Source organism: Amborella trichopoda, chromosome 13 (assembly GCF_054954075.1).
Source record: "Amborella trichopoda isolate Santa Cruz 75 chromosome 13, AtrichopodaSantaCruz75HAP2 v2.0, whole genome shotgun sequence".
NCBI classification, from domain to species: domain Eukaryota; kingdom Viridiplantae; phylum Streptophyta; class Magnoliopsida; order Amborellales; family Amborellaceae; genus Amborella; species Amborella trichopoda.
Window position 1 is genome coordinate 50,560,323 of NC_142348.1, and position 25,756 is coordinate 50,586,078.

Consider the following 25,756-nt stretch of genomic DNA (forward strand, 5'->3'; position numbering starts at 1 on the left):
CTAAACTCGAGCATAAGCCAGTAGAACTTAATTATGGTAGCAAGAACTGAAAATGTGAAAGGAAGAAGGTGTTGGATGGAAAGGCATCAGTTAGCCCTTGTGCATATATGATAACGCTACTGTTATGAAACATCAAGGAGTAAGTAGGTCACAGGACGTTTACATCTCAAAGATTGAAGAAGAAACAGGGAAGCATAGAAGCCCATTCATAGGACCACCTTTCAGTGCCAAGGTATTACGGCATTTTGGCTGGGAGATGAGGTCTACGGTTTAGGCAGTGATGACATAGACATTGAATTCCCTCTTCATAAATTTATTAAGGTCGGAGGAACTTTTTTGAGGGTCTGTCAATGGCTGTTCATGTCCGCTATACTCAAAGATATATGCATGTATGGAACCCTAGCGCTTCATCATCAACTTGGTGGAGAAGAAGTAGACGGGGCCATATGCACAAACACTCATCTGAAACATCTAGATAAATGAAGAATTTAAAACCAACCTTTCCATATTTTGGCAAAACAATCTTCACTGCCACTCGCAATTAGCCCAGAAGAGTGTGCAGCCACAGAATAGACAATCGAAGTGTGCCCAACCATCTCTAATAACAAATCACCAGAGAAGGACCACAACCTAACAGACCTGTGTCAGCAAAGCCACAACAAAATATGAGAACTATTCAACCATGAGCAAATACCATCACATCCAATGAAAAAAAGCCGAATGCAGACTCTTATGCAAGAAATTCCAATGACTTCTATTATGTTTACCAGAAGTAAAGTAAATCTCTATTGGTGAATAAGATGTTTAAAAATCAATGGGTAATATACATGTGTGCTTATTCCTCATACACATGGAAAAAGAAGTAGATGAAACCATGAAATTCCCATCAATTTTAATGAACACTATTAGAAAGCAATTGGTTGATAAGGAGGTTAAGTAACTAATACCAGTTTTGTGAACACACACACGTATCCCAAGGTTATTTAAAGGCAAGATGATATCAAAATACCCTCATGATTCTAAAGCACCATGCAAAAACCAGAAAATTGAACTTATTCCTGTTGAAATCTATATTTTCAAGAACATCAAATAGCCAATATCACCCCTTGCAAGGAAACTGTAGGTTCTAGTTCACATAGACAAGGATACTTCCATTTATTATTGTGCCAAAAAAAGGTAAGAATTTCTGGTATGCAGACATCAATGGGGTAAAACTGACTGGTATGCAAACATAAAGTAAGACCATGTGGTACAGAAAATCAAAGATGCATGCAGGAAAGAAATCAGTATTAAAGGGGGTCCACTCCCGCGATATTCTTTGTATACAAAATCAATCCTTAGGCCTGTTAAGGCTCTCCACTCCTAAAAGCCAGTCCCACCCAAGTGATGAAACTGCCTCCAGCAAGTTTAAGAGGATACAGAACTCCTCATTTCCAAGCCTATGTATGTTATTATGGCCTGTCATTCATGTGGAAAGTGGAGAGTGGATACATATCAGATAAATGGCTATAACATGACATGCCAAGTTTCATAGGGGACAAACGGAAATAGTTGATATTTGGAATAACAAAGTATTTCCAGTACAACCAATTAGAACAGCCATCTGAAAGACAAGTCGAACATGTAAATATACATGTGATGTTGGTATGTTCCCTATAACTCAATGGGACAGAAAAGGTGAGATGCATGTGATGTTGATGGTTACTTGCATCTGCATGTGCTGGTTTTTGACATTTTCAGTGACTCCAACTTTAGGCTAATGTGATAAAAGCTCTCTTTGGAGCCTTACAAAACCTCCTTGATGAGCAGAATTCAGCAAACATCTTCATAACTTTCAGCACGTTTATTTCATGAAATGGATAGGTTTTCATCACTACCTCTCTCAAAAGAGCAAACCCAGTTGAAGTCACAAGAGAATGGTAAAGAGGTATTTTGTTTATAGAAAGGGAAAGAGTACTTAGAAGTACGAAAAATATTCTAGGTCCAATGATGCCTCATCATCATCATCATCATCCAAGCCTTATCCCAATTAATTAGGGTCAGTTACATACATAAATTTTGTTCCTCCATTCTTCTCTATCAAGAGACCCTCAGTAAGACCAAAAATTTCTCACTACACTCGGGTAATGCACCACGTTGCTTACGGGAAACACCCTAGCATGAGCAAATAACATAGGTTAAGGATTCATGATAAGATGAGGCAAAGTTTTATGCTAGCTGCCTGCATCAATGCAACCCACCTCCTATACCAGGGCTTGGAATGGATTAAGGGAAAGTTTAAGGTCCTCACCCCTCTTAGTCCAATGATGCCTATTCCAAAAAATTCCATTGTTACAATCAAGACTTCTTATAACAAACAATAAGGAAACGTAAGCTGGGATGCATATAGGTCATTTTCAAAGGGCATCTACTAATATCCTATCAAACAGAAAAAGCTCACCCATCATGTGATGCGGAAAGAATCCCCAAATCGGGCATTACTGCCAAACTTCGCACTGTGTCTGCAAAAGCATTGTGTACTATATTAAGAAGAATATTTAGAAGAGCTAATCATGAAGCCTTAACAGAAGATATCAATTTACCAAAATGAAAATAAAGGTTAGCTTAGAATTTCTAAGGTAATACATTAACATGGAGTACTATAAAAAGTTTAAACTAACAGAAGAAACTAGATGCAACCTACACAATTCAAAGTAATGGTGAACTGGTGATCAAATACTAAGGTTGGTTGGTACAAAACCAGAAATAGCAAATGTTGTCATCTAAACTCTGGACTGGAACCATTGAAATGAATGGTTAGATGTCTGGCCACAAAAACATCAAGAGGCACTGCAATGAAATGGTTGATTGGTTTTAATCTTTCCACCTAAGTAAGAAATATCAGTCTCGGGATATTACCCGTGAGGAATTTTATCAGGTTATTATGTTTAGGCCCTTGTCTACCACGATTTGATGGATACTTACCCAGTGTTCAGTATAAATTCATTTATTATTCTGAATAAATTAGTTTTAACTTAGTAAGTAAAACAGGATTTTCAATAACCAAAACTATTTTTAATTAGAAAAAAATTAGTGAATTTCAATGAAATACCAGACTATCTGCAGCTATGGGAGACATATTTTTAGTTTTATATTTAAATCCCATAGATATCATTTTATGTGAATTAAAACCACATCTAGCAGGAAGGAAAGGAGATATCCACAATAGCTTTACTTTTTTAAGGTAACTCATATGCATTAAGCTTAATTGACATTTAGGTAGATACCTTTCAACTAAGTAAGAACTAGATTTGAATTTTTTCCTTTTTGAAACTTGATTTGAATATTCAAATTCCAACTAATAAATTCAGCTGGTTATCTATTTCTTAATAGTTCCCAATATTATCAGCATGAATTCGTGTAGTAGCAATAACAGATCAAAGCCATCTGCGATAATTCCAAAATAACGTGATTGTGCTGCAGTTTTTCAGAGCAACATAATGTTTTGTAACAACATGCTGGCACAACTAATAATCCCACGACATTTGTTACTGAGTTTTGCACTAGATCTAGAAAAACCTGACCTCCCTCAGGGTCTTGTCGAGAAGCCTACTTAATTGGTTTGGAGCAGATAATCAAGGGAGGCACATTAAAATAATGTTGCCCCATAAGTTCAACTTATACAAAAAAAAATTATGTCATTAGAAACTAGATAAAAACTCTCTATATGCAAATCAAGCCTTGGATCATGTTGTTGATAGCTCAAATGCATGAGTAATGGCACTAAATGTTTGAGGAATTAGTAATTATACTTATCACGAGGCAATCCTTCAGGAAAATAATAAGAAAACAGTATACAAACAGATTAAGCTTATGGTTGGTCGTAAAGAAACCCATCAAGTTAGAGTGTGGTAGACAGAAAAAGACAAAACTTACGACAAACCTGTATGCCCCACAAAAGTGTACAGACAAGTTCTTCCTTTCCAAAGTTTCATTGCCATATCAGTAGATCCTAGAAAGTACAAAACAAGCTTCATCAATACATGAGGAAAATTTTCACCCATTTCACCAAGCATGTGCACGTCACAATGTAATAAGTGCGCATAAATTCCTTGCTAGTAGCTAATATGCTAAAGTTAACCAATGGATCATCGGATAACTACATATGATGAACGAGGCAGTTATGGGCTCAAAGGTAACAGATTAAGATGATTAATAATTGTAGTAAATTGTATGAATAAATTTATAAATGGTTGAGTACAACGATTATAACATCAAGGAGCAAGAGTTCACAACAACTAGATAAACCATAATGTCCCACTGAATTATTCAAATTTTCTCTACATAAGAACAATGTGATGCAAATCCAATGTATTTGTTTCTAGCTATTAAAAGATTCAAATTCAACAACAAGATACAAAAGAATAGGTCATAAAGGTACCTTCAATGAAATTCCATGAGTGAATTACAGTTTTGTATTCCAGTCATACCATATGCTGAACAAGGACTAATACATCCCTCAATATAATTAAACACCTACTACATGTTTCTGTTTCACTTCAAAATATTAACATATGTAGGTCTTGAGCTTTTCAAAAGGGTTTCCATGCTTCATCCTAAGGGCCTAAACCTGTATATCAATTCAAACCGTGCTAACCGATCAACCTTCAAATTTTTCGCTGCAGAATTGCTCCATACTTTTCATGTTGTTTCTCTTTCATTTTTCAGAATCCACTACAGCACGTTTGGTCCACATGAAAATACTCCCGTGAAAGTATATTCACCGGATTAGGTGTGGGAGTTTTTTAACATCAATTGGCTTCCAATTGGAGTGAAAAAACGCATTGGGATCAATTGGTGTGAAACATTCTCACACGTAATCACATGAGGGAGCTTTGTCATGTGAAAATACTTTCACGGAAGTATTTTCACGCGTACCAAATGTGCCCTAATGTTTTTATTTTTCTATAATATTTTACATGTGTGTGGATATACGCTGGAAGGCTGTTTCTATTCATCGAGTTTCCTGGGGGTGTCACCAACCCAATGAACATATCAATGCCCTAATTCGATGTCCAAGTTAATATTTAATATGTTTGGAGGCTATGAACACACTAAGTGCTGCATCACTAAGGTAGACAAAGGCATATACACTTAACATAAAACAAAAAGATCCAAAACATCAGTTAGCTCGCCATTCATGCATAAATCAACAAAAGTTACTGCAGTAGACGAGACATTGGTGAAGTACCAGTATCTCATCAAATATAAAATTAGGTGAGGAGAATCAAGAAGCCAATATTTTGATTTCAATATAGATCAAATTAAGATTGTGCGATGTGCTTTATACTACATGCATGAGTTGAATAAAGTTCTTACCTACTACATGACTCACACCAATGCCAAGTTTACATAGTTAAAATGTTTGAGAATAAACTTTCATCTAAATGTTTGAGTCACACCATGGCTTGGACAAGAAAAGTCCCAGTTATTCAAACATTTAGATTAAAGTTTACATGGTTAAAATTTCTCTGCAAAGAAAATTAATGTGAATGCTGTTTCATACACATCAACTGGAAAAAAAACATCAAATGCAATGCCAAGTTCTAATCAGAACTAATTTTTTTCCTCGTGAGTGGATAAAGCTCGCATGTAAAACTAATCCCAATAATGCCAGCAAAACACAATGCAATTCTATTATATCCGGTTTTAGAAACCAAAAGCAAAGGTACACCTGTAACAAGCTCCCCCGTGGGCAGTTTTATAACAGTCTGGACAGGCTCTTTATGTGCCTCCCAGGACTCCAGCAGCTGACCATTTCTCCACCGTATTATAGAACTGCAAACAAGAAATCTATAACTTAACAGTCCTGAGAAATGATTCCTAACAATTGATAAAAAACACCCCCATTGTGTTTCTTCTCCCCCCCCCATATTAGAGAATTCATGTAAGGCTTCTTAAGAAATGGTAATGAGGTGTATAAGCAAGACTAAATTTTACTGAAGTAACAATTACTTTTCACCCTGTTATCACCAAGAATACACTTACATTGCAGAGAATAATTTTTGTTTGTTAATTCATGGGGTACATGTGGGGAATAGAGGGTTGCAGGTATATTGTAGTGTATCTTTGCTCTAATCAAGAAAAGGAAGAGTGAATAAAAATCACGTAAATATCCCCAAAAATTAAGTTAGGGCACTATAAAATTTGTAACCATATATATATATATATATATAGGTGTTGTCCAATTACATTGGATGGAGAAGATTGCACCAGAAGTTCTCTTGCCTCGATTTGCAGGTGCAATCTGCCAGTCCAATGTACTTGGAGGTTACAGATTGTAGGACCAGCACCACTTCTCATGAGGGCTTTGATGCACCAAAACTGGGTCCCCACACGCGTGCGCGTGCACACCCACACGCGTGCGATTGCACACACACACCTCCAAATATTGATTAAGGTGCATGACTTCCGGAATCTCCCATGAATTGGTAATTTTAAAATAAAATGGACGCCTTTTGAATGGGTCTTGTTCATGGTTTTTATGGAGTTGGTCAACTTTACTTCGGTTGTAAGGTGGGTAAACAATAGGATGAGGACAATTGTAAGGTGCATCCAAGCTCATATCTCAACTAAAAGGCTCTTGTTGCAACTGTGGGCCTGTGAGGTTGTGATTTAAATGTATATCACCAATAAATTAAAGAGTGCTGTTTGTATAGAGCCTAGGCTTTAAACAATCAAATTACAGCCTACATTCGCATAGTGTCGAGAAATGTGGTTTCAATATTGGAAATCTTTGTGATAGCCTTAAAATATATTTTCATATTTATTTATGAAGTTTAGAGCTTCAAAAATAGTATAGATCGACATATTTATGAAAACTTTAAAATTTTGAAAATTGACGGCCCAAAAATGCATTACAAAATACACTATTTCCAAAACTTGCAATTCATTTTTTTCTCATGTCCATGCATCTTGATGTCGAGATGATCAATTCAAAGATATTTGGACATCAAAACAACCTCTTCTAGTGCAATTTTTTAGGTAGGCTCAAATTTGATTGTTTAGAGCCTCGGCTCTATATAAACTTTTCCCTAAATTAAAATATCAAACAAAGGACTCATGTATTTATATGGGTTCTCCATGGGAGGGTCCATCATGGCAATATGGGGATATTCTTTATTTGATATAATTTGAGTGGTGATTTCCTGTTTCTCTCGATTTCTTATTCTCAGTTATTTCCTTCAGTTAGTGTTCACTTTGGCAACTAGGAAAATAAAACCGAACACAGAAAAGAAAAAAAAAATATTGTTGGCCCGTGAATTATGAGAGAGGAACAAAAAAGAAGGCGCTGTAAATATAGGGTAGATACAGTACCAGTCAATTGAAGATGAAAGAATATCCCCATTGTCATCAATTGTGAGGCCGGTGACTTGGAGTTGATGACCCTTCATTTTGTGTAAAACCTGAGCAGTTTTCACATCCCATGACACTACGAGTGTATCCATCCCTGCGGATACAATCCTACCTCTAGGGAAATCCTCATTAGGCGGCAACCAAGCCAATGGGCCCACAAAGCTAGTGTGACCACCCGCCATTACTTTTTCAATCACATACTTATTCTTGTGCGCATCATCTAAGGACCAAAAGCGGACAGTTTTGTCTCTTGAAGATGATGCGATTCCAGTATCTCCACAAATACATAATCCACGAACCTGAGAAAATGAATAATATAACAAAGAATTTATTGAAAATAAAAGGAACCCCAATATAGGTAATTCACAAATGTATGCTCCACAAAACTGAAAAAATAAATGTCCTAATTAGTTTATTATAAATTAAAGAAACCCCAAAATGTGAAATTCACATCCCACAAAGAATCCTTAGTCAAGAATCACCATCATGCACTGCATGAATCATCCAAATACATTAGAATAAAATAAGAGTGCATGACATTGTCCAAAATAGTGTTACAGAAATCCAAACTGTCCAGAAGTAAGTGTCAGAAGTCATGTGAACCAGTAGCAGTGATACAGAGGGTAGACTGCATGAAACTCGTAGGTATTAACAGAAGAATCTTGAACAGGAAGTATGGGATCACCAATGTAATTTCATGCATTCCAAGCAAACACGAAAACTTTTCTAAATTTTGGAATATGACATAGAAAAAATATATATTTCTCATTCTATGGACATTTTTAACTCCTACATTTGATTAAATACAAAAAAAATCAATATGAGTAATCTCCAATGCATTCTATAAAAAAACTAAACACCTAATCAATTAAAAATGAAAATAAAAAAGTAAACTTAAGTTATCTTTGATGCCATTACACAGAAAGAATAAGCAAATTCCAGCTCATAAACTTGATGAAATAAAAAAGAATCAACAGGAATAATCTCCTGCATCGTTATATGGAAGGCTGGCACTTACAATTGATTGAAACAAATGAAAAGAAAAAATCAATCCAATTTCCTTTTCATGTCATTACAGGGTAATGATAAGCTCCAATACTTAACTCAAACCAAGAAGAACTCAAAGAGTCAGCCCTAGTTATCTAATTATCTTTAGTACGATCAACTGTGGTAGTAAAGAATAAAAAGGTTGGATGATCACCATAAGGGATTCATTACCAATTTCCTCCATGCCACCATTTCACATGCAAGAAAATGTGAAAATGGCCCAAAGAAGTTTAAAATGGACCAAAATTTTAAACAAAGATTAAAAGCAATAGATATCAGGTTCTCTTTAAATTCCACAAAATCATCAATTATTACTCTCAAATTCACAATTACAGTGTCAGATTCCAATGTATCAATATATACCATTAAGCACTATTGAATGAGAAAACGTACACAAAAATGAAATTTAAACACAGAAACATCAGTAACAGCAGTGACTGATCACTCATCTTCTGCTACCTCGTACAATAAATTTCAAACAATTATTAGCAAAATATTCAAGAAATAGATTAAACACTCTTTGATTGAACAAGTGGTTCGTCATCAATCAAAAAACACAAAAACGGTGATTCATCAGAATTCGACACACAACCAAATTGAGATTTAAGATGAAGACAATGGGTAGCAAAAAAGTGACAAAAAGTTAAAAACAGTCGGTGCGAAACAAAAGGAATGCCAATATATCAATAAAAAATAAAAATAGAGAAAGGAGAAGAGAGAGAGAGAGAGAGAGAGAGAGAGAGAGAAAATGCATGTGACGAAAGAGGCAAACAGAGAGTAAGATAAAAATCCAGCATCAAGAAAAGCCAAGTTAAAAAGATGATAGAGTGAAAGATACAACGACAATGCCCAATTGAACATGCGATCAAAACAAAAGTGTGCTAACATTAAAGCCAAATTAGAGAGAGATTGGCTGTGATCGCAAAGACTTACATCATCATCATGGCCTCGAAGCTGACAACTCAGTTGATATATAGGAAGCTGACCCTCCATTTTGAGAGAGAGAGGAGGTGCTTTCCTGTGATTCTTGAAGACTGCAAAATACTAGGAAATAAAGGCGCGTTCTAGAGAGAAAGTTCAGTAGGGAGTGAGAGAAGGGGATTTTACAGAGAGAGAGAGAAGGGGATTTTAAAAGCTTTGGCGTGACTTCTGCTGCTTTTCTGCGATTATTGGAATCGAGGAAACAGTAGGCTAAGACGAAGAGAGTGCGCGGGAGTTAAACGAGGCTAAGAACAAGTTTGAGAGAGAGAGAGAGAGAGAGAGAGAGAGAGAGAGGAAGAGTTCAGAAGAGAGCGACTGGTGGTGACACAAGAATTTTAGAGAGAGAGAGAGAGTTTAAAAGCTTCGGGAATAAGAAATGAGAGGACACTGAGACTCCGCTGCTTTCCTGCCGATTCTCTCGCTTCGTCTGCAGCGCCCCTACTCTCTCTCTCTCTCTCTCTCTCTCTCTAGACTAAAAAGCATTTCTTTTCGGATGCGGTGCGCACAAGGTTGCAAATCTCAAAACGATCACGCGAGGGTACACCTCCAAACTTTCTTATGAGATGCACTAGTAGTAGTGTTTATTTCTTAGGATCGTATGAAAATCTATTTTTACTTTTAATTATAAAATTTTGAACTTAAAAATAATATAAACTAGGTTAATCTGTGGACGCATAAAATTTTTGAAAATAAACGGTCTGCAAGATGTACTGTTTTAAAACTTTAAATCTCTTTGTTTTTCTATATCTATATATCTCGATGTAGAGACTATCGATTAAGTGCTTTTCAACAAAATAACTCTTTTTGAATAATTTTAGAGGTGCACCTCGACTCTACATTTTAAAGTGTCAACCTTATATAAACTTTTCTCTTTCTTTTTGCTAGATCATGAGGCCTTAAAAAATAGCGAGGAAAAAAAAACATTAGAATAAGGCCCAGGGCCTCAAGCCTCATGAGAACAAATAAAGCCTAACCTCAAAACTCATATCTTAAATTGTAGTTCCAACATTGGAAAACATTCAAATAGATCATCGCGATCTGGACCATTACGTTATGGTTGTGAAAAAACTTATGATTTTAAGCTCTAAAAATAACGTACATTGTAAAACATCATCTAGACTGTTCATTTTAAATTGTTCACATATCCACAAAGTCTATAAATAAAAAAAAAAAATCTACAAAATTTATAGCATAGTGAAAATAGATTTTAGAGCCATTATAGGGATTTTTCATGCCCAAAGTATTTTTCGAACGATGTTTCAAGGTGTAGTTTTACTTTTTGTATAAGGCTTAAGCCTTATAGAAGTCATATCCAAAGAAAAATTGACAAAGAGGTGCAGTTTGTATAAGATTGCCACGTTAAATAATCAAAGTAAGGCATCTGTAAGAAAGATATTGTTTCAGTGTTGTACATCTCTATGATGGCTTAAAAATATATTTCACCCCTAGCCATGAAATTTAAAGCTTTAAAAGTATAGTTTTAGCAAATCTATAAACATTTGAAAATATTGAAAATTTAAGGTGCAAATAATATATTACAAGATGTATTGTTTCTCGGACTTGAAATCATTTTTTTTATATACATACATCTCAAAGTCGAGATGATCAACCAGAGGGTTTTTTACATCAAATTAACCTTTTCATGTGAGTTTTTGAGGTGCATCTTACTTTTATAATATAAGATTGATAATATATATGAACTTTTTCCATGAAAAAAATGTATCCATAAATTTGATGATTTTCCCACAAAAAAATTAATTTTAATGGGCCAGGCCTTCCCAATATTAGTAAAGCTCTAGCCCCTACCCCAAAACCCACCAAAAAACAGAATTTCGACACCAAAACCTTGTAATGGAGTGCAAATTTGTTTTGGCCCCTTATCATAGAATCTCTAACTTAAAAAATGACTTAGATATGGCAAGACTTGTAAACACTTAAAAAGCAAAAAAACTATAGTACAAAAGGATGAGGTTTCTATAGGGCCTGAAAACAAAATATACCCTCACCTCAAATCCTCATCGGGAACTAAAGTCAATTTTCCCTCACTTCAAATCCTCATCTGGAACTAAAATCAATTTTCAATGAGTTATAAGGTGAGGCTTTACTTATTTTTATAAAGTTGTAGCCCTATCAAATCATTTTCCAGTCTAAAAAATATTTGACTGACCATGTCATTTTTATGGCATCTAAGATTGTCAAGGTCAATTTGGTCGGTTTACGACTTCTTGTTTCAGATATTTGAATTATTGTTACATAAGCACCAACAATTGTGCCTGCGTCTATAACTATAAAAAGTGTCTAATACGTCGGTTAAAAAAACCTATGTTCTTGGATACATATGTATAATTAATATTCATAAAAATATTATGTTTTTTAGTACATATCAACCTTATATTTTGTTAAAGTTCGAGAGAGCATACATAGACATTGAATGTGAAGAGAAGAAGAAGAGAAAATAGATGACACGAGATTTACGTAGTTCAGACCGAAGCCTTACGTCCACGGATCTAAAGCCCTAATTCGCTACATCTTCACTATTTTTTGATAAAAATCGTGCCTCTATATATAGCGAATAATCATAATATGAGGTTTATCACCGATAACCAACTTGACCAGACAATTTCACTTGGTCTATTTTCAACATATTTTTTTCTATTGTATTATTAAACAAGAGTTAGTGGTGGACACATCTCACAAGAGTAAGAAGGGACCCTAATACTATAGACGTTATAAGATAGTTCACTTGTTATTAGGTCACTTTCCCATCTTTAAGGTTAGGGAAAGAGAAATATTTTTAAGGAAGAGATAGAATTGGAGAGGATATTGATTGGAGAAAGAATACGTAAAATAAATAAATTAATAATTTCAAAGAGTGATTAATAGAGAGAAAATTATGTTTCAAAAAAAAAAATATGGAGATAGATTAGCTTCCATCTTCATTCCCCATATTTAGGGAGGGAGGGAGAGAAGCTTTTTTTTAAGAAATTATATATTTATTTAGAGAAGGCGAGAGGCGTAGATAGATAGAGCAACAAGGAAAGCCAAAATTATATAGAGATACAATCAATTAAAATCTAAATAAATATCTTATAGTAGACAGGGTAGAAATTACATGATATATAATAACATATTAATTACAAGGCATAAGAAAAAGTGGTTGAGAGAAGCGTGAGAAACCTCTCCCATATATGGAGAGAGAGAGAGTATGCATTGTTTATTATTATTTTTGTTTATTTATGTTTGATATCTTTTAGAGCTTTTTATTATTATTATTTGTCTATTCTCATAAATATTTTGATTTATTTATTATTGTGCATATATTGATACTGAATTCATTTCGTTATGCTTAATGATGCTATAAACATCTCTAAAAGACTTTAAACGTATGCCAAATTTTTTGTTTATTACTTGATATTTAATTATTTATTTATAACTTTAATATCCTGCATATTATTATGTAATTTGCTGAGAATAAATGTAAAAAAAGTTATCATTTTTACATTAATTTCTCATGCTTTGAATTTTTCCCATAACTCATCATCCTGCTATGTTAATAAATTGAATATGAAATTGAACTTTTTGGCAAAAGTTCTATACCTAAAAAATAGATTATTACCAATTTTCACATTTATTATTATAGAATATAAAAAATATTCTATTAATGCAACTGGATGATAACAGTATCCATATTTTATCATTTATTTTTTCTAATTGTTTGTGACAATCCCTTTCTTATTATTTTTTAGGATTATTTAAATTAGTTTATATGTTTTATTTCTAATTATAAATCCCTCCACTTCAGAGTTATTCTTAAAAATACTTAAAAAATTATATGTTTTTAATGGCATACTTTTGTGCTTTGAAATTTTATTTTAACTTTGTGAGAGGGTAAATAGTATCACTACTTCACAAGGCAAATTTTCATGTTGGCTAAATTAAGTGGAATTAATGGGTGGACACATGTCACTCCTTCACATTTACAATGGAGCATTTATTTCTCTCTCTTTTAGTTACCCTAGTCTTTTTCTTTCCCTTTGTATTTCAACTTGGTTTTTCTCTCTCAACTTGGTCTTTCTCCACATTTAAAATCTTATTAGATATGCATGCAATTTTTTGAAAAATGATCCTTCATTAGAAAACCTTTTTAAATATTATCAAAACCGCAAGAGTTGCCAAGGATAACCATTGAGAGCATTGAAAAGAAGTAATTTCTTACCGGGTTAGAGTTATTCTATATATATATATACTTTTAAATATGAATAAACTTTTTTGAGAGAAAAATCTGATTTTCTATATTTATAGGACATATGATTTGTGCACTCTTGAATGATACATATCGTTAGTACATATGATTTGTGCACTCTTAAATGATACATATCGTGGTATTTTTAAATGTATAAGTCATCTTGATATAGTAAGATCATCATACCAGTGCATTGCACATGTTGTCCAGCAAAATAATATTATCCTCTACATCATAAAGATATTTGTTTTATATTTTTGTATTTCATTCTTAGATGCAACATACGTAATTTATAACTTTATTTATAACTTTATTTAGGAGTTTTGATGCATCTTAAAATTTCTTATTAAAATTTTACATTTTAAATTAATAAACTTCATTTTAAAACTATTTTGGCTTTTTTTTTTTTTTTAGATTTACATATCATCATTTCAAAAAATTTAATATAATTTTATGAATATTATGTATCCATAATTAATCACATAATTAATCATAACAATTTTTTACTATTATTATAAATTTTAGAATGTTAGAAAATAATTTTTTTTCTTTGCCACGAAGTAGAAATTCAACTTTGAATCTTTTGGATTTTTTTAATAAATCTATATTTTATCATGTGAAGTTCAAAATTTATCAAGATTCATGATTAATTTTTATATTTTTACTAAAGACTTTTTTTTTTTTTTTTTGAGATTGTATATAATGAGACCATTTACCTTTGATAATAAGAAGTTACAATTACTTCCATCCATTCGATGTGAGATATGATGGCTTGAGTGTTTCACAAAGTTCGCTAAAATTTATTTTGAACTTTGAGCTTGGTCAATGAAATAAATGCAACCACCCAATTTCACATCCAATGGTCAAGATTAATTGTGACCACCTTGTACAAAATGTAAATGGTCTCATTAAATACTTTCCCTCTTCTTTTTTTTTTAATGTATGTTCATATTTCATTCTTCTCCAACTAGTCAACCTTATACTATAGAAGTGAGTTGCACCCAAAAATCCATTGGAACATGTTGTTTTAACACTAAAAAACAAAATTATTATTAATCATCTTGACCTCAAGATATATGAATATAAAAGAATAAAATATTTTAAGTCTTAAAAATAGTATTTTACATCGTTTTGACTGTCTATTTTCAATATTTTTAAGAGATTGGGGAAAAATGTCACATAAAATTAGAGTTGGATGGACGAAATGTAGATGTATGACCGAATTTTTATGTGATCATTGCATATTAATAAAGCTGAATGACAAGGTTCATAGGATAGCTATGAGACCAGCTTTATTGTATGGGGTATGGGGTGTAATGTTAGGTGGTCAAAAAATAATATACCTATATAATGAGTACAGTGGAGATGATAATATTGAAATCGATGAGTAGCAAGACAATAAAGGATAGAATTTAAAATAAATACACTAAAAAATATTTAAGTGTGGCATTAATAGGCGATAAGATGAGAGATTAAACTTAAGTGGGTTGGCCACGTGTGGCGCATACCCAATACAACACCTGTTAAGATGTGCGAGTTAGTTCAAGTGGAAGGCTAAAAAAAAGCAAGAGGTAGGCCCAAAATGACGGTTGAAAGTATTGAAAAAAGATATGAGGACTTATAATATCACTGAGGATATGACCTACTATGGAGCAAAATGACGGACCAAAATTACTGAAGCCGACCTCAATTAGTTGAGAAAAATATTTGAATAAAGTTTTATTTCAATTATTCACTAATCATCATATCTACATTGTTTTTTGAATTCTTAGGCATCTCATTTAAATTCCTTACCGATCATAAGATAGTACACTATTTAGCTAGCATGGATCTAAAGCCAAATCCCTCTCTACGATAGTAAAATACATTTTTGGAAGGGAACACATGAACACATTTAAATCATGAGACACCAAAATTTGACATTCATGTTGGAGGGGCATTTTTGGATCCAAATATTTACTATCTTGTCTTCTGGACCACCACAATGATGAATATGAAAAAAGAAAGGAACAAACTTCTATTTTGTACAATTTTTGTTACTTACCCCAAAAGAAACTATTTTCTCTTACCATGTATTTTACTTGGTTAATGATTTTTGGGTTTGCACTATTCTTGGAGCTCTGAAATTATAAATGCGACAAAAACTTAGATTTTTGTACATTGGAGAACTTAAATGCTTCAAAAAATGCACGACTAGGCAAACTCACCAAATACTTTTCTTTAAAGATAATTAATTATACAATAAATATAAAAAAGATAAATTTGTCAATTCTTATATTTGTTAGTGAACTGGGTGTAGCCACAACCAACCAAAATCAAGTCGAATTGGCATCAAACGCTGAATTTTCAGCTTACCTACCAATGAAATAAAATAAAAGAAAGAACTCAGTCCAAATACCAATCAAAGTAAAAGGGGATCAAAATTTTGTAGTCATTTTTTAGTGACATAAGTGCATTACCTAGCAATCTCCCTATTTTAACCAGCCTAGATACTAGTGCCATTAAAAAAAAAAAAAAAGAAGAAAAAAAAGAAGAGGAAATTAATAGGATTTTGTGACCTAAAAATCTTATTGAAACACGTTTTGATTGTATATTCCAGTGTTCACAAATCTACAAGATTTGACTTATTTTTAGAGCTTCCTCCAAAGTCACGGTAGAAATAAATTTTCAGGCCAGCACAGCTTCTCAATACTTAAAATACATTTTCTTATGGGATTTTGGCACAGCATTAGCAAATATTGTAAAACCATAGTTACCGAATATGTTAAAGCCGCGGTCCTACAAAAACCCCACCCACAAAAAAAAGTAAAAGAAAAGAGAATAAAGGAAAACAAAATTCCCACGCAAGAATAAAGCAAGAGAAGGGACAAAAGGGAATGAGGTTCTATTAGGAGGGTGTGGTATGTATAAGATTGAGGCTATAAACAATTAAAGTAAAGCACACTTTCAAATAGTATCAAAAGGTATTATTTCAGCATTGAAAATCTTTGTGACGGTCTAAATGTTTGTTTTTCTCTTTAATTATAAAATTTAAAGCTTAAAAATAATGATGATGGAGTATATTTATGAACTTAAAAATCTTGAAAATTAACAGTCCAAAAAATATATTACAAGATGTATTATTTTCAAGACTTGAAATCTATATTTATCATGTCCATATATCTTAAAGTTGAGATGATAAATTTGAGGATTTTTTAGCATCGAAATAACCTTTTTAGTGAAATTTTAAGGTGCGTCTTAATTTGATTGTTTAGAGATTCGAAATATATCTTTGCCCATATGGAAAAAAAAATAAAATTACACATCAAATCTCACGAAAATTGTAGTTCTTGTATTGGGAGATATCATCTCAAACCTTAACTATTATGAATGTAGAAAAAATTAACAATTTCAAGTTTTAATTAGAGGTAAATATTACAAATTTTATAATCAGAGGTGGACATAGATTCAAAAGCCATCAAAGGATTTCTCCATGCCCAAAGCATTTATCGAATGTGGTTTCAAGGTGAGGCTTTATTGTTTTCTTGTAAGGCCTAGGCCCTATAGAAATCGAGAAAGGATTAAGCGCATGTTGGATAAAACCAAACCACAATAAAAGATCACTTACACATCCAAAGATAGATAAATATAATATAGAAAATTGTCACTACAAAATTAAGGGCTTGTTTTTCAGTTGGTTCTCTCTAGGCACAAGCCAAAGAAGCAAAACCTAGATCCAGAGGTAAAAAGGCCTGTATATCTTTCCTTATTTTATTGTAATTTCAGTTGCATTATTTGGATTTTCCATTGATCATTGGCTGTAACCATTAGTAGACGTTGCATTTATTTGACTCTTTGTTTTTTTTTTGGCTTGTTTTTATGAGAAGGCGAGTGGCTAATTTGCATAATTATTTTTTAGGAGATATTGTTTGATTACATACTGAAAGGAGAATGTAATAATTTCATCTTTTTTTTTTGGGTGAAGAACTGGAATTAATTGTGTGGATTAATTTCATAGTGGAAGATATATGCTTGATTTTCTTGAGTAAAGTTGAATGTATATGCGTGTTTTATTTTCTCTTTCGAAGGCACATGCATGATTTATTTATTTATTTTCATGTATTTTTAGTTTGAATCCCCTTGAATGTGCACGCAAGTTAGTGGACAAAGCCATTAGTGAGTTATGCGAGGTTTCTGAGAAGCAGCAGAAGTTCGGGTGCATGGAAATGAATTTATTTTATTTCATTTTATTTTCAATCCCAACACTGTCTATTATCTTCAGTGTGGTTGCTTTTCATTTTGCCCCTTTTTTTCATTTTAAGGAATATATGAATTTCTTCTAATTGTGTTTTTCATATCGAATTCCTTCTTCAATGCTGCTCACTGTTTTCTTGGATTTACCAGATTTCTTACAACGAAATCGGGCTTTTTTTAGATTTCCAATTATGACTCTGTATAAGTAATTGACTAATCGTAGTTTTTCTGATGAATCATTTATTAAATGTAAACTTTTTTCAAGCAACATTAACAGACTTCGCGAATCTATAAAGATGTTATTATTATTTTTTTCACATTCAACATTTACAGTGATGTTTTCACCTTTATTGGATGTTTTTCTGCAGTCACTTTATTTTTGTCTTGTGATTGAATCTAACACAGCCCAAGTTAACAAATAATTTATCTGGTTGCTTAGAAATGACAATTTTTTATTTTTGATAAAATAGTACTACTACTATTACTATATATCAAGCAAAATATCTGTTTCTGTTTTGGTTCAGCGCAATTCAGCTCTGTTATAGAGGTGTGGTATCTCCTTTATAGATGATGGATCCAGAATCATAAATCATTATAGGAGACCAATTTTCATCAGAATGTGACCTGATAGAAAATTGATCATCCCCATACGTACATGTATAGATTATAGATGTTGCTTTGGAGTGTGGTCTCACTGGTGTTGACGAATTTAGTATGTAAAGAAGAAATGGAGTTTAATTACAAATAAAAAACAAGGTAAATGACGTAGTATTTGTTATGTGGAAGAGGGGAGCTGATTGATTTGGTCATCTCTTTTTCAGCGAGCACTCACAATTCTTGAGATGAGACACTTACTGAGATGGTTAATTGCTGGCAGCACTGTTACTCATTGCTGAAATACTGTGTTCACCAAGCTGTACAGGGAATACATGCAATCTGAGACATATGGATAGATGGGGGAGAAGAGGAAAAAAAAAAAATCCAGGATTGGTGGAAGCTAGCATCATTTGGCATTGGCTATCATAAAACACCCTTACTGTGTGTCATCCCTATCTATGCCTTACTTGTCTAATAGGTCTACTTCATTTCAGGTGCTATATAGTAAATAAACCCCCCCCCTCTTCTCCTCCAAAGAAAAAAGGCATCAGTGTATATTGTTCATTTGGCTGAGGGTGGTATCGTGCACTTTTTTAAAGCATTCCATGTGGCCTTAGGCTTTGAAAGAGGGGAGGTGCTTTATTGTTTGACAGTTAAGGACACTTCCTTAGTGGAGACCATCTTGAACGTTATGCTTTCAGTTTCTTAGTACCTGTGCATATCAGTTTCTTAGTACCTGTGCATATCAATGCTCACTACTCCGACCAATATGTGAACATTTTCCATGTAAAGGACACCATGCAGAACATCAACAACACATACGAGTGCTCACTCCCTGACCAATATGTAAAAATTCCAGGTAAAGCATACCATGCACAGCATGAGCGACTAGCCTAACCACCGTGAGAGACTTTATGTCCGCATTGACCTATCATTCCACAGGATCCTCTGAATTTTCATAGCGCCATAGATGATGATTATGAACAAGAAGTAGTAGTAGTTACCAGACATTTGCAGTATGTAAAGTGTTTCATTTGACATATAAAGTAGTCTCTTTTGGGTTCTGTGTTATCTTGGCATGTATTGGATAAATACTTGGTGCTGTTCATGCTATTTTACAACTTTGTTTTCACTGCATTCGAAGCATCTGTGTACTTCGATGTACTTTCTATTTGTATCCTAGGCATATCAATAATCTCTTGGGTTATATGAGTTCCACTGGCTGCTGTAGTTCTAAAATTGATTATATTTCTATAGAGCTGGTTTTCCTCATTAAGGAATTCGATTAGATGTTACCCTTGTCTGAGATTTTCACCCTTTAAAGTCTTGATGATTGTTAGTTTGTCTCCAAAATATGTATTGGGATTCTTGTTTATTGTTTCCTAAATTTTTATTAGTGTTAGTCTGTATTCTATAATGCATTAGTATACTTGCGTCTTGTGTTTTATATTTATTTTTATGTTTCTCTATTTTCTTGCAGGATGGATAGTTGTACTTATGCCAGGTTGGCTACTGTGGAGTAACTATGTTTTGTGCTGGAAATTGCTTTTAAAATTCAGGAGTTAAATAGCAACATGAATATGCCCTTATGTAAATATTTTTTGTAACTTTTTTCTTACTTCTCAAAGAATTTGTTTGCATAATTTGAGTTTATTAATGGCCAAACCACTGTCTGAAGGTTTTGTTAATGGCCATGCAAACAAAAATTCAAACTGTGGCACATCATTTCCCACTGAAGAGTTTTCAAATGACTGCAAGTCAGAATTGTTGAGCGCAAATGATGCTGCTGATAAGAAAGTGGGTGAGCCTTTAGATATGAGGAGTGGACCAAGGCATCGCCCTGTTACTCCTCTGCGGGTTTTAAGAGGTATCTTATGCTTGTTGGTGCTACTCTTAACAGCATTTATGGCCATTGTTTACTGGGCTCCAATTACGTGTGTTTTTTTGAGACTCTTCAGTGTACACTACAGTAGAAAAGCAACTTCTTTTCTATTTGGCTTGTGGTTAGCTTTGTGGCCTTTTCTATTTGAGAAGATAAACAAGACCAAAGTGGTTTTTTCTGGAGAAACTGTTCCCTCAAAGGAACGTGTCTTGGTCATTGCTAATCATAGAACAGAAGTAGACTGGATGTATTTATGGGACCTTGCCTTGAGGAAAGATTGTTTGGGTTATATAAAGTATGTCCTCAAGAACAGTTTGATTAAACTTCCAATATTTGGGTGGGGTTTCCATATTCTTGAGTTTATTTCAGTGGAGAGGAAGTGGGAAATTGATGAACCAGTGATGCACCGAATGCTTTCGACATTTCAAGATCCTCGTGACCCCCTTTGGCTTGCTGTGTTCCCAGAAGGCACTGATTTCACGTAAATACTCATTGCTCGTCTTTTTTATTTATGGGAACAATATTAAGGTATTTACTAGGAGCACCTGCATAGATTATGTCGGTGGTCAAGAAAATAGAAAATTAATGGAGGGCTTGAGTCCATTAATTTACTTTTAGAATGGCGAGTTTACCCCTGTCTTATCTTTTAAATATTCGATGAGCATGTTGTCATTTAAAGATTTGACAGGTTCATATACCGTCTCGTTAATGCAAATTTTTGTGGTTCTTGCGTGGTGGATGCAGGCGTTTAAGTAGTATTCTGAATCTCTCTTATTTATTTACTATCTGGATGCTCTGATATTACAATTCTACATTTCATGTTAGATCTAGAGACATGCTACTTGTTTATCATTTCTATTTAAGGGAAAGTATGCTACAGTCCAATGGACCATGAATTACAATATGCATTGGAATCAGTGGTGATCCCAATGAACTATAGTTTTTCCATTATTTTTTGAAGTCCATTGGATGATTGTCTACGTCCCCTTGTTTTATATATTAATATGAGCTCTTTAACATTTCATACTTGGAGTTTGCATTGAGGAAATGAGATTTATGTTAAATAATTTCACTACACAGTATCTACCATTAATTTGTCACTTTTTTATCCTTCCCACTGGCAGGGAACAGAAATGCCTCCGAAGCCAACAGTTTGCAAGAGATAATGGACTGCCTGTCCTTAAGAATGTACTCCTCCCAAAAACAAGAGGTTTCTGTTTGTGTTTGTCTACTCTTAGGAATTCCCTGGATGCAGGTTAGCCTTCTTTCATCTCCTCCCTTTTGCATGCTTGAAAATTTAAAACACCTAAATGAAGCGCTTTGGCTAGGGAAAATATGGTACTATCCATGGCCTATGGCAGCTCATTGTTCATGTGGGCCATCAGCATCCAATGAAGTGCTGGATGGTGATGAAGAGGGAATGGGATCCACCAGGGCCAAACATGACCCCAATGTTGGGCCCCACTTTCCATTTCCAATGGCTATAATTTTTCATACTCCATTGGAATGTACTATAGTTTCCGTGGCTTGTTTGTCGTTTCTGATTCTCGAGTACTTGCTAGTGACAAATTATAGAGTTGAACCTAATGTCCAAAAATAAATTTAAAGGCTTGAAATTTCACCACTTAAATTCCTAACTCTAAATGTGAATGAAATGTCAAGGCCCTGCACCAAGGATCATTTTTCTTCTTTGAGAATGTTGTGTTTGGTGTCCATCATAGAATATCTCTTAAGTCATGGGACCATTTTGTCTAATGAAAAATTCCTAATCTTCTGTTTTTTCACCGTTGATGGCACTCATGCATCTTTAGATGATTTGCATCCCCAAATTGTTTTTTTTTTCTGTTTTAAGAAAAAAAACAATTTGTATCCCCAAATTGTTGGGGTCTCATTTCTTTCTTTTCTTCGTTTATACAGATTCCAAAATTAAATATTGTTTCTCATTATTGCCAAGTACTACTCTACTTCTCTTTGTGCTGGTATGGACAGACCACTTGAAATAGCAAAGTTTTTGCTTGGCTGGATCCAGCTATTCCTGAGAAGTCCTATTTCTCTGCCTACCTTAGTTGAGAAATGTCTGTTTCTTTGCCCCACCAACTTGAGAAAGAACCTCATCTTCCCTTGCCCATTCTCCGTACTTATTGTAAATTGCATCCATCAATATCCAGCTCCCTTGCCCATTCTCCGTACTTATTGTAAATTCCATCCATCAATATCCAGCTGGCCCTTATGTATCACTCTCTCTAATCCATTTTTTCCCTGATAATGGTTGATATGGGGTGAAGTTGTAATATAGAGGATGGACAATGCAAACCCATAGTCTACTGGTTCATGACCATCCAATGAAGTGATAGACAATAAGAGAGACAGCGAGATCCTACAGAACAGGACAGCAAGTGTCCCTACATCTGTCACTCATTTCATTGGACGGTTACAAGCCTAAGGGCTGTGGTTTCACATTCCCATTGGACTATTGTTTGCTTTAGAAATTCACTTAAAAAGTCATAGACGGAAGAAAGATGTAGCTGGACTCTGATATGGATTTGTCTTCGACTTTTTCCTTCAGTTTATGATGTAACTATTGGTTATAAGTACCGATTGCCTCAGTTCATAGACAATGCGTTGGGTGTGGACCCTTCTGAGGTCCACATCAATGTTCGTCGGATCCTACTAAGCGACATCCCCTCATCTCAAGAGGAAGCTTCCAACTGGTTGGTCGAGAGATTTCAGCAAAAGGATCAGTTGCTCTCAGATTTTAGCTCCCAAGGCCACTTCCCCAATGAAGGCACGGAGGGTGATCTCTCAATGTTCAAATGCTTAGTAAATGTTTTTGTGGTTCTTTCACTTATTGCTATTTGTACATACCTTACTTTATTCTCCTCTGTTTGGTTCAAAGTTTATGTTGCACTGAGCTGTGCATATCTCGCTTCGGCAACGTACTTTGGCATTTGGCCCTCCCCGATTTTCGGTTCTCTTGGAGTTGGGTTGTCCACAAAGAAGTCGAAGCTGGTGTAATGACAGTAATTTTGAATGACAATATTCATCTTAAAGTTACTTTTTTTTTTTGTCCAGATTGCCTACAAAGACACTATTTATCTTTGGAAAAAGTTTATATAAGGTTGCAACCTTAAAATGTAGAATTACAAATGCACCTAAAAAATCTACTGGAGAATGTTGTTTTAATGTTGAAAAATCGATCATCTCGACATTGAGATGTAGAATATGAAAAAAAATAAAAGATTGAGTCCCAGAAATAGTCCATCTTGCAACACATTATCTAGACCGTCTATTTTCAAGAGTTTCATATGCTTATAGATTTACTCGTTTTTAATTATTTTTGGAGCTTAAAATTTTATAATTATATATAAAAATAGATTTTTGGAGTTTGAAATTCTATAATTAGATATAAAAATAGATTTTCAAATAATCCTAAGAATTTTTTACATTAAAATTGCATGTTATGATCAAATTTAAAGGTGCACCTTAATTGGATTGTTTGAGGTTGCAACCTTGTAGAAACTATACTTTTTATCTTTGGAAAAAGTTTATATAAGGTTGCAACTTTAAAATATAGAATTACAGATGCTCTTTAATGTTGAAAAACACTCTAATTGATCATCTCAACATCAATATGCATGAATATTAAAAAAAAATAAAGATTTTGAGTATCATAAACAATGCATCTTGCAACACATTATCTAGTGCATCCATTTTTAAGATTTTCACTTGTTTATAGATCTACTTGATTTTAACTATTTTTGGAGTTTAAAATTTTATAATTAGATATGAAAATGAATTTTGAGATAATTCTAATAATTTTTTACACCAAAATTATATGTTATGACACAATTTGGAGATGTGCCTTAATTGGATTGTTTAAAGTTGCAACCTGATAGAAATTATACTTTTTATCTTTTGCACATGGAGATCACAATTATTCTCACTTATTAGATGTCAAATTAGATGATGAGTCACAAAGTGTGAGAGTTTTTTTTTTTAACTTTGTGTCTCTTGAATGACATTTTCACAACTACTTATTTTAAAAGTTAAGGGACAAAGATAATTGTGACTTCCATGTACAGAAGATAAATGATCTCTTTGTACACAATAATTAAATTAACAATAATAATTACATAGTACAATGGAAGAAATGACTTCCATGAGTTTTGTTTTTAGTTTTTGTTTGTGTGCCTGTATTATAAAACATAAGCTCTTACTGGTGTTTTATTACCTACCGATCCATAAAGTCACTTGCAAAGCAATGGCGCATTGACTGCCACCATTGGCAAAAGCAATGTTTGAAAACCAGATCAGAATTGGGAATCATTGATCCAGATTGGAATTGCTAGGTACATTGATCCAGATTGGAATTGCTAGGTACCTCAGGTCCCTGAAGAATCGAGAAATACTTTTAGTTTAATATTTTTTCTATTCGTTTGCCAAATTGGCGAATCTGGGTCCATTTAGGGATTGGCCAATCGACCCGGACAATCTAAGTTCTAAAAAATGGGTAAAATAAATGAATTTTGAACCCCCTCTCTCTCCACAAAGTATACAAGGTTTCGGGTGTTAGGACATCCAACGTTGGAATTCTAGCCGATTTTCACAGTAAACAATGTTGACGACAAGCTTATGGCTAATACAAAGCCACAGGGTTTGATTCAAAACATGTGGCTAGAGGGATTTTTCTTTCTAAGTTGATATTTGTGCATCTTGGTTTTGAAAACTAAATAAATTAAAAAAAATTGATTTTGAGCTCTTTAAGGTCTAGATTCATCAAAATAGTGGACAAAATTTCTTCACTTTTTCATGTGAATTCCTTTTTTTCTTGATATTGACCGCTTAAATAACATCTACACGTGCAAAATGTGGGATCCAACAGACCTGTACTTCTCACAGCTTAAGCGGTAGTATAAGCGGGTTGGCTAATATTATATTTTCCTAGTATTAGTTGTATTTCTTGTACCGTGAAATACAGAAAACAGAGCCAAAACTTGACTTTGGTGTACCATTAAAAGTGATCTCCAAATTCAGTTTGGTGACTAAGTTAATTCAATTAAGCTTAATCTAGGGGACATAACACTAAAGTCAAAGGGCTCAAAACCCAACAAAAACCTTGCTGGTTTAATCTATTGATGTGATTTTTAATAGGGTTGTGAAAGATGGAGCAAGGACTTTAGTGATAAGGATTTGTAATTATCATCATCATCATCCAATCTTTATCTCAATGATTTAGAATTGATTACATGGATCATGTTCTTCCATTCTATAAGCTTAGAATTCATGGTAAGATGTGGCAAAATTTCCAGTCGCTATTAATGTAACCAACAGCTTTTATCTAGACTTGGAAGGGTGAAAAGAAAATTTAAGGTCTTCAC

General features: G+C 33.7%; 2 protein-coding genes across 8 annotated transcripts in view; one reads left to right on the forward strand and one right to left on the reverse strand.

Annotated features, from left to right (window-relative positions):
* LOC18445937 (transducin family protein / WD-40 repeat family protein) overlaps positions 1–9,816 on the reverse strand; it is a 28,370-nt gene extending 18,554 nt beyond the window's left edge. For both annotated transcript variants that reach the window (XM_006856063.4, XM_011629408.3), the window contains exons 1-6: positions 9,376–9,816; positions 7,357–7,694; positions 5,714–5,817; positions 3,923–3,991; positions 2,441–2,501; positions 500–639 (exon numbers count right to left, since the gene is read on the reverse strand). In XM_006856063.4, coding sequence (XP_006856125.1) covers positions 500–639; positions 2,441–2,501; positions 3,923–3,991; positions 5,714–5,817; positions 7,357–7,694; positions 9,376–9,435 — 772 coding nt within the window. In that variant the 5' untranslated portion in view covers positions 9,436–9,816. The remainder of the gene's footprint in view (positions 1–499; positions 640–2,440; positions 2,502–3,922; positions 3,992–5,713; positions 5,818–7,356; positions 7,695–9,375) is intronic.
* A 7,365-nt stretch (positions 9,817–17,181) lies between these two features.
* LPAT5 (lysophosphatidyl acyltransferase 5) lies at positions 17,182–23,432 on the forward strand. Of its 6 annotated transcripts, none has more exons than XM_088856852.1 (6): positions 17,272–17,387; positions 18,721–19,355; positions 19,977–20,086; positions 20,175–20,363; positions 21,503–21,633; positions 22,945–23,432. In XM_088856852.1, the coding sequence occupies exons 3-6, from the start codon at positions 20,071–20,073 to the stop codon at positions 22,954–22,956; spliced, it is 348 nt and encodes a 115-aa protein (XP_088712978.1). In that variant the 5' UTR covers positions 17,272–17,387; positions 18,721–19,355; positions 19,977–20,070; the 3' UTR covers positions 22,957–23,432. The 6 variants fall into 6 exon arrangements, with proteins under 6 accessions (XP_088712976.1, XP_088712975.1, XP_088712978.1 ...); XM_088856848.1 differs by having other exon boundaries at positions 19,977–20,000; XM_088856850.1 differs by lacking the exon at positions 18,721–19,355 and having other exon boundaries at positions 17,182–17,387.
* Positions 23,433–25,756: the final 2,324 nt, after the last annotated feature.

What these genes read in the sequence shown, in the direction of transcription:
- LPAT5 (XM_020674611.2), top strand. Translation starts at nt 20,402, where the DNA reads ATGGCCATTGTTTACTGGGCTCCAATTACGTGTGTTTTTTTGAGACTC. An exon ending in CCAGAAGGCACTGATTTCAC is followed by an intron (nt 20,860 to 21,502) that starts GTAAATACTCAT and finishes TCCCACTGGCAG; the next exon opens with GGAACAGAAATGCCTCCGAA. An exon ending in TAGGAATTCCCTGGATGCAG is followed by an intron (nt 21,634 to 22,944) that starts GTTAGCCTTCTT and finishes TTTTTCCTTCAG; the next exon opens with TTTATGATGTAACTATTGGT.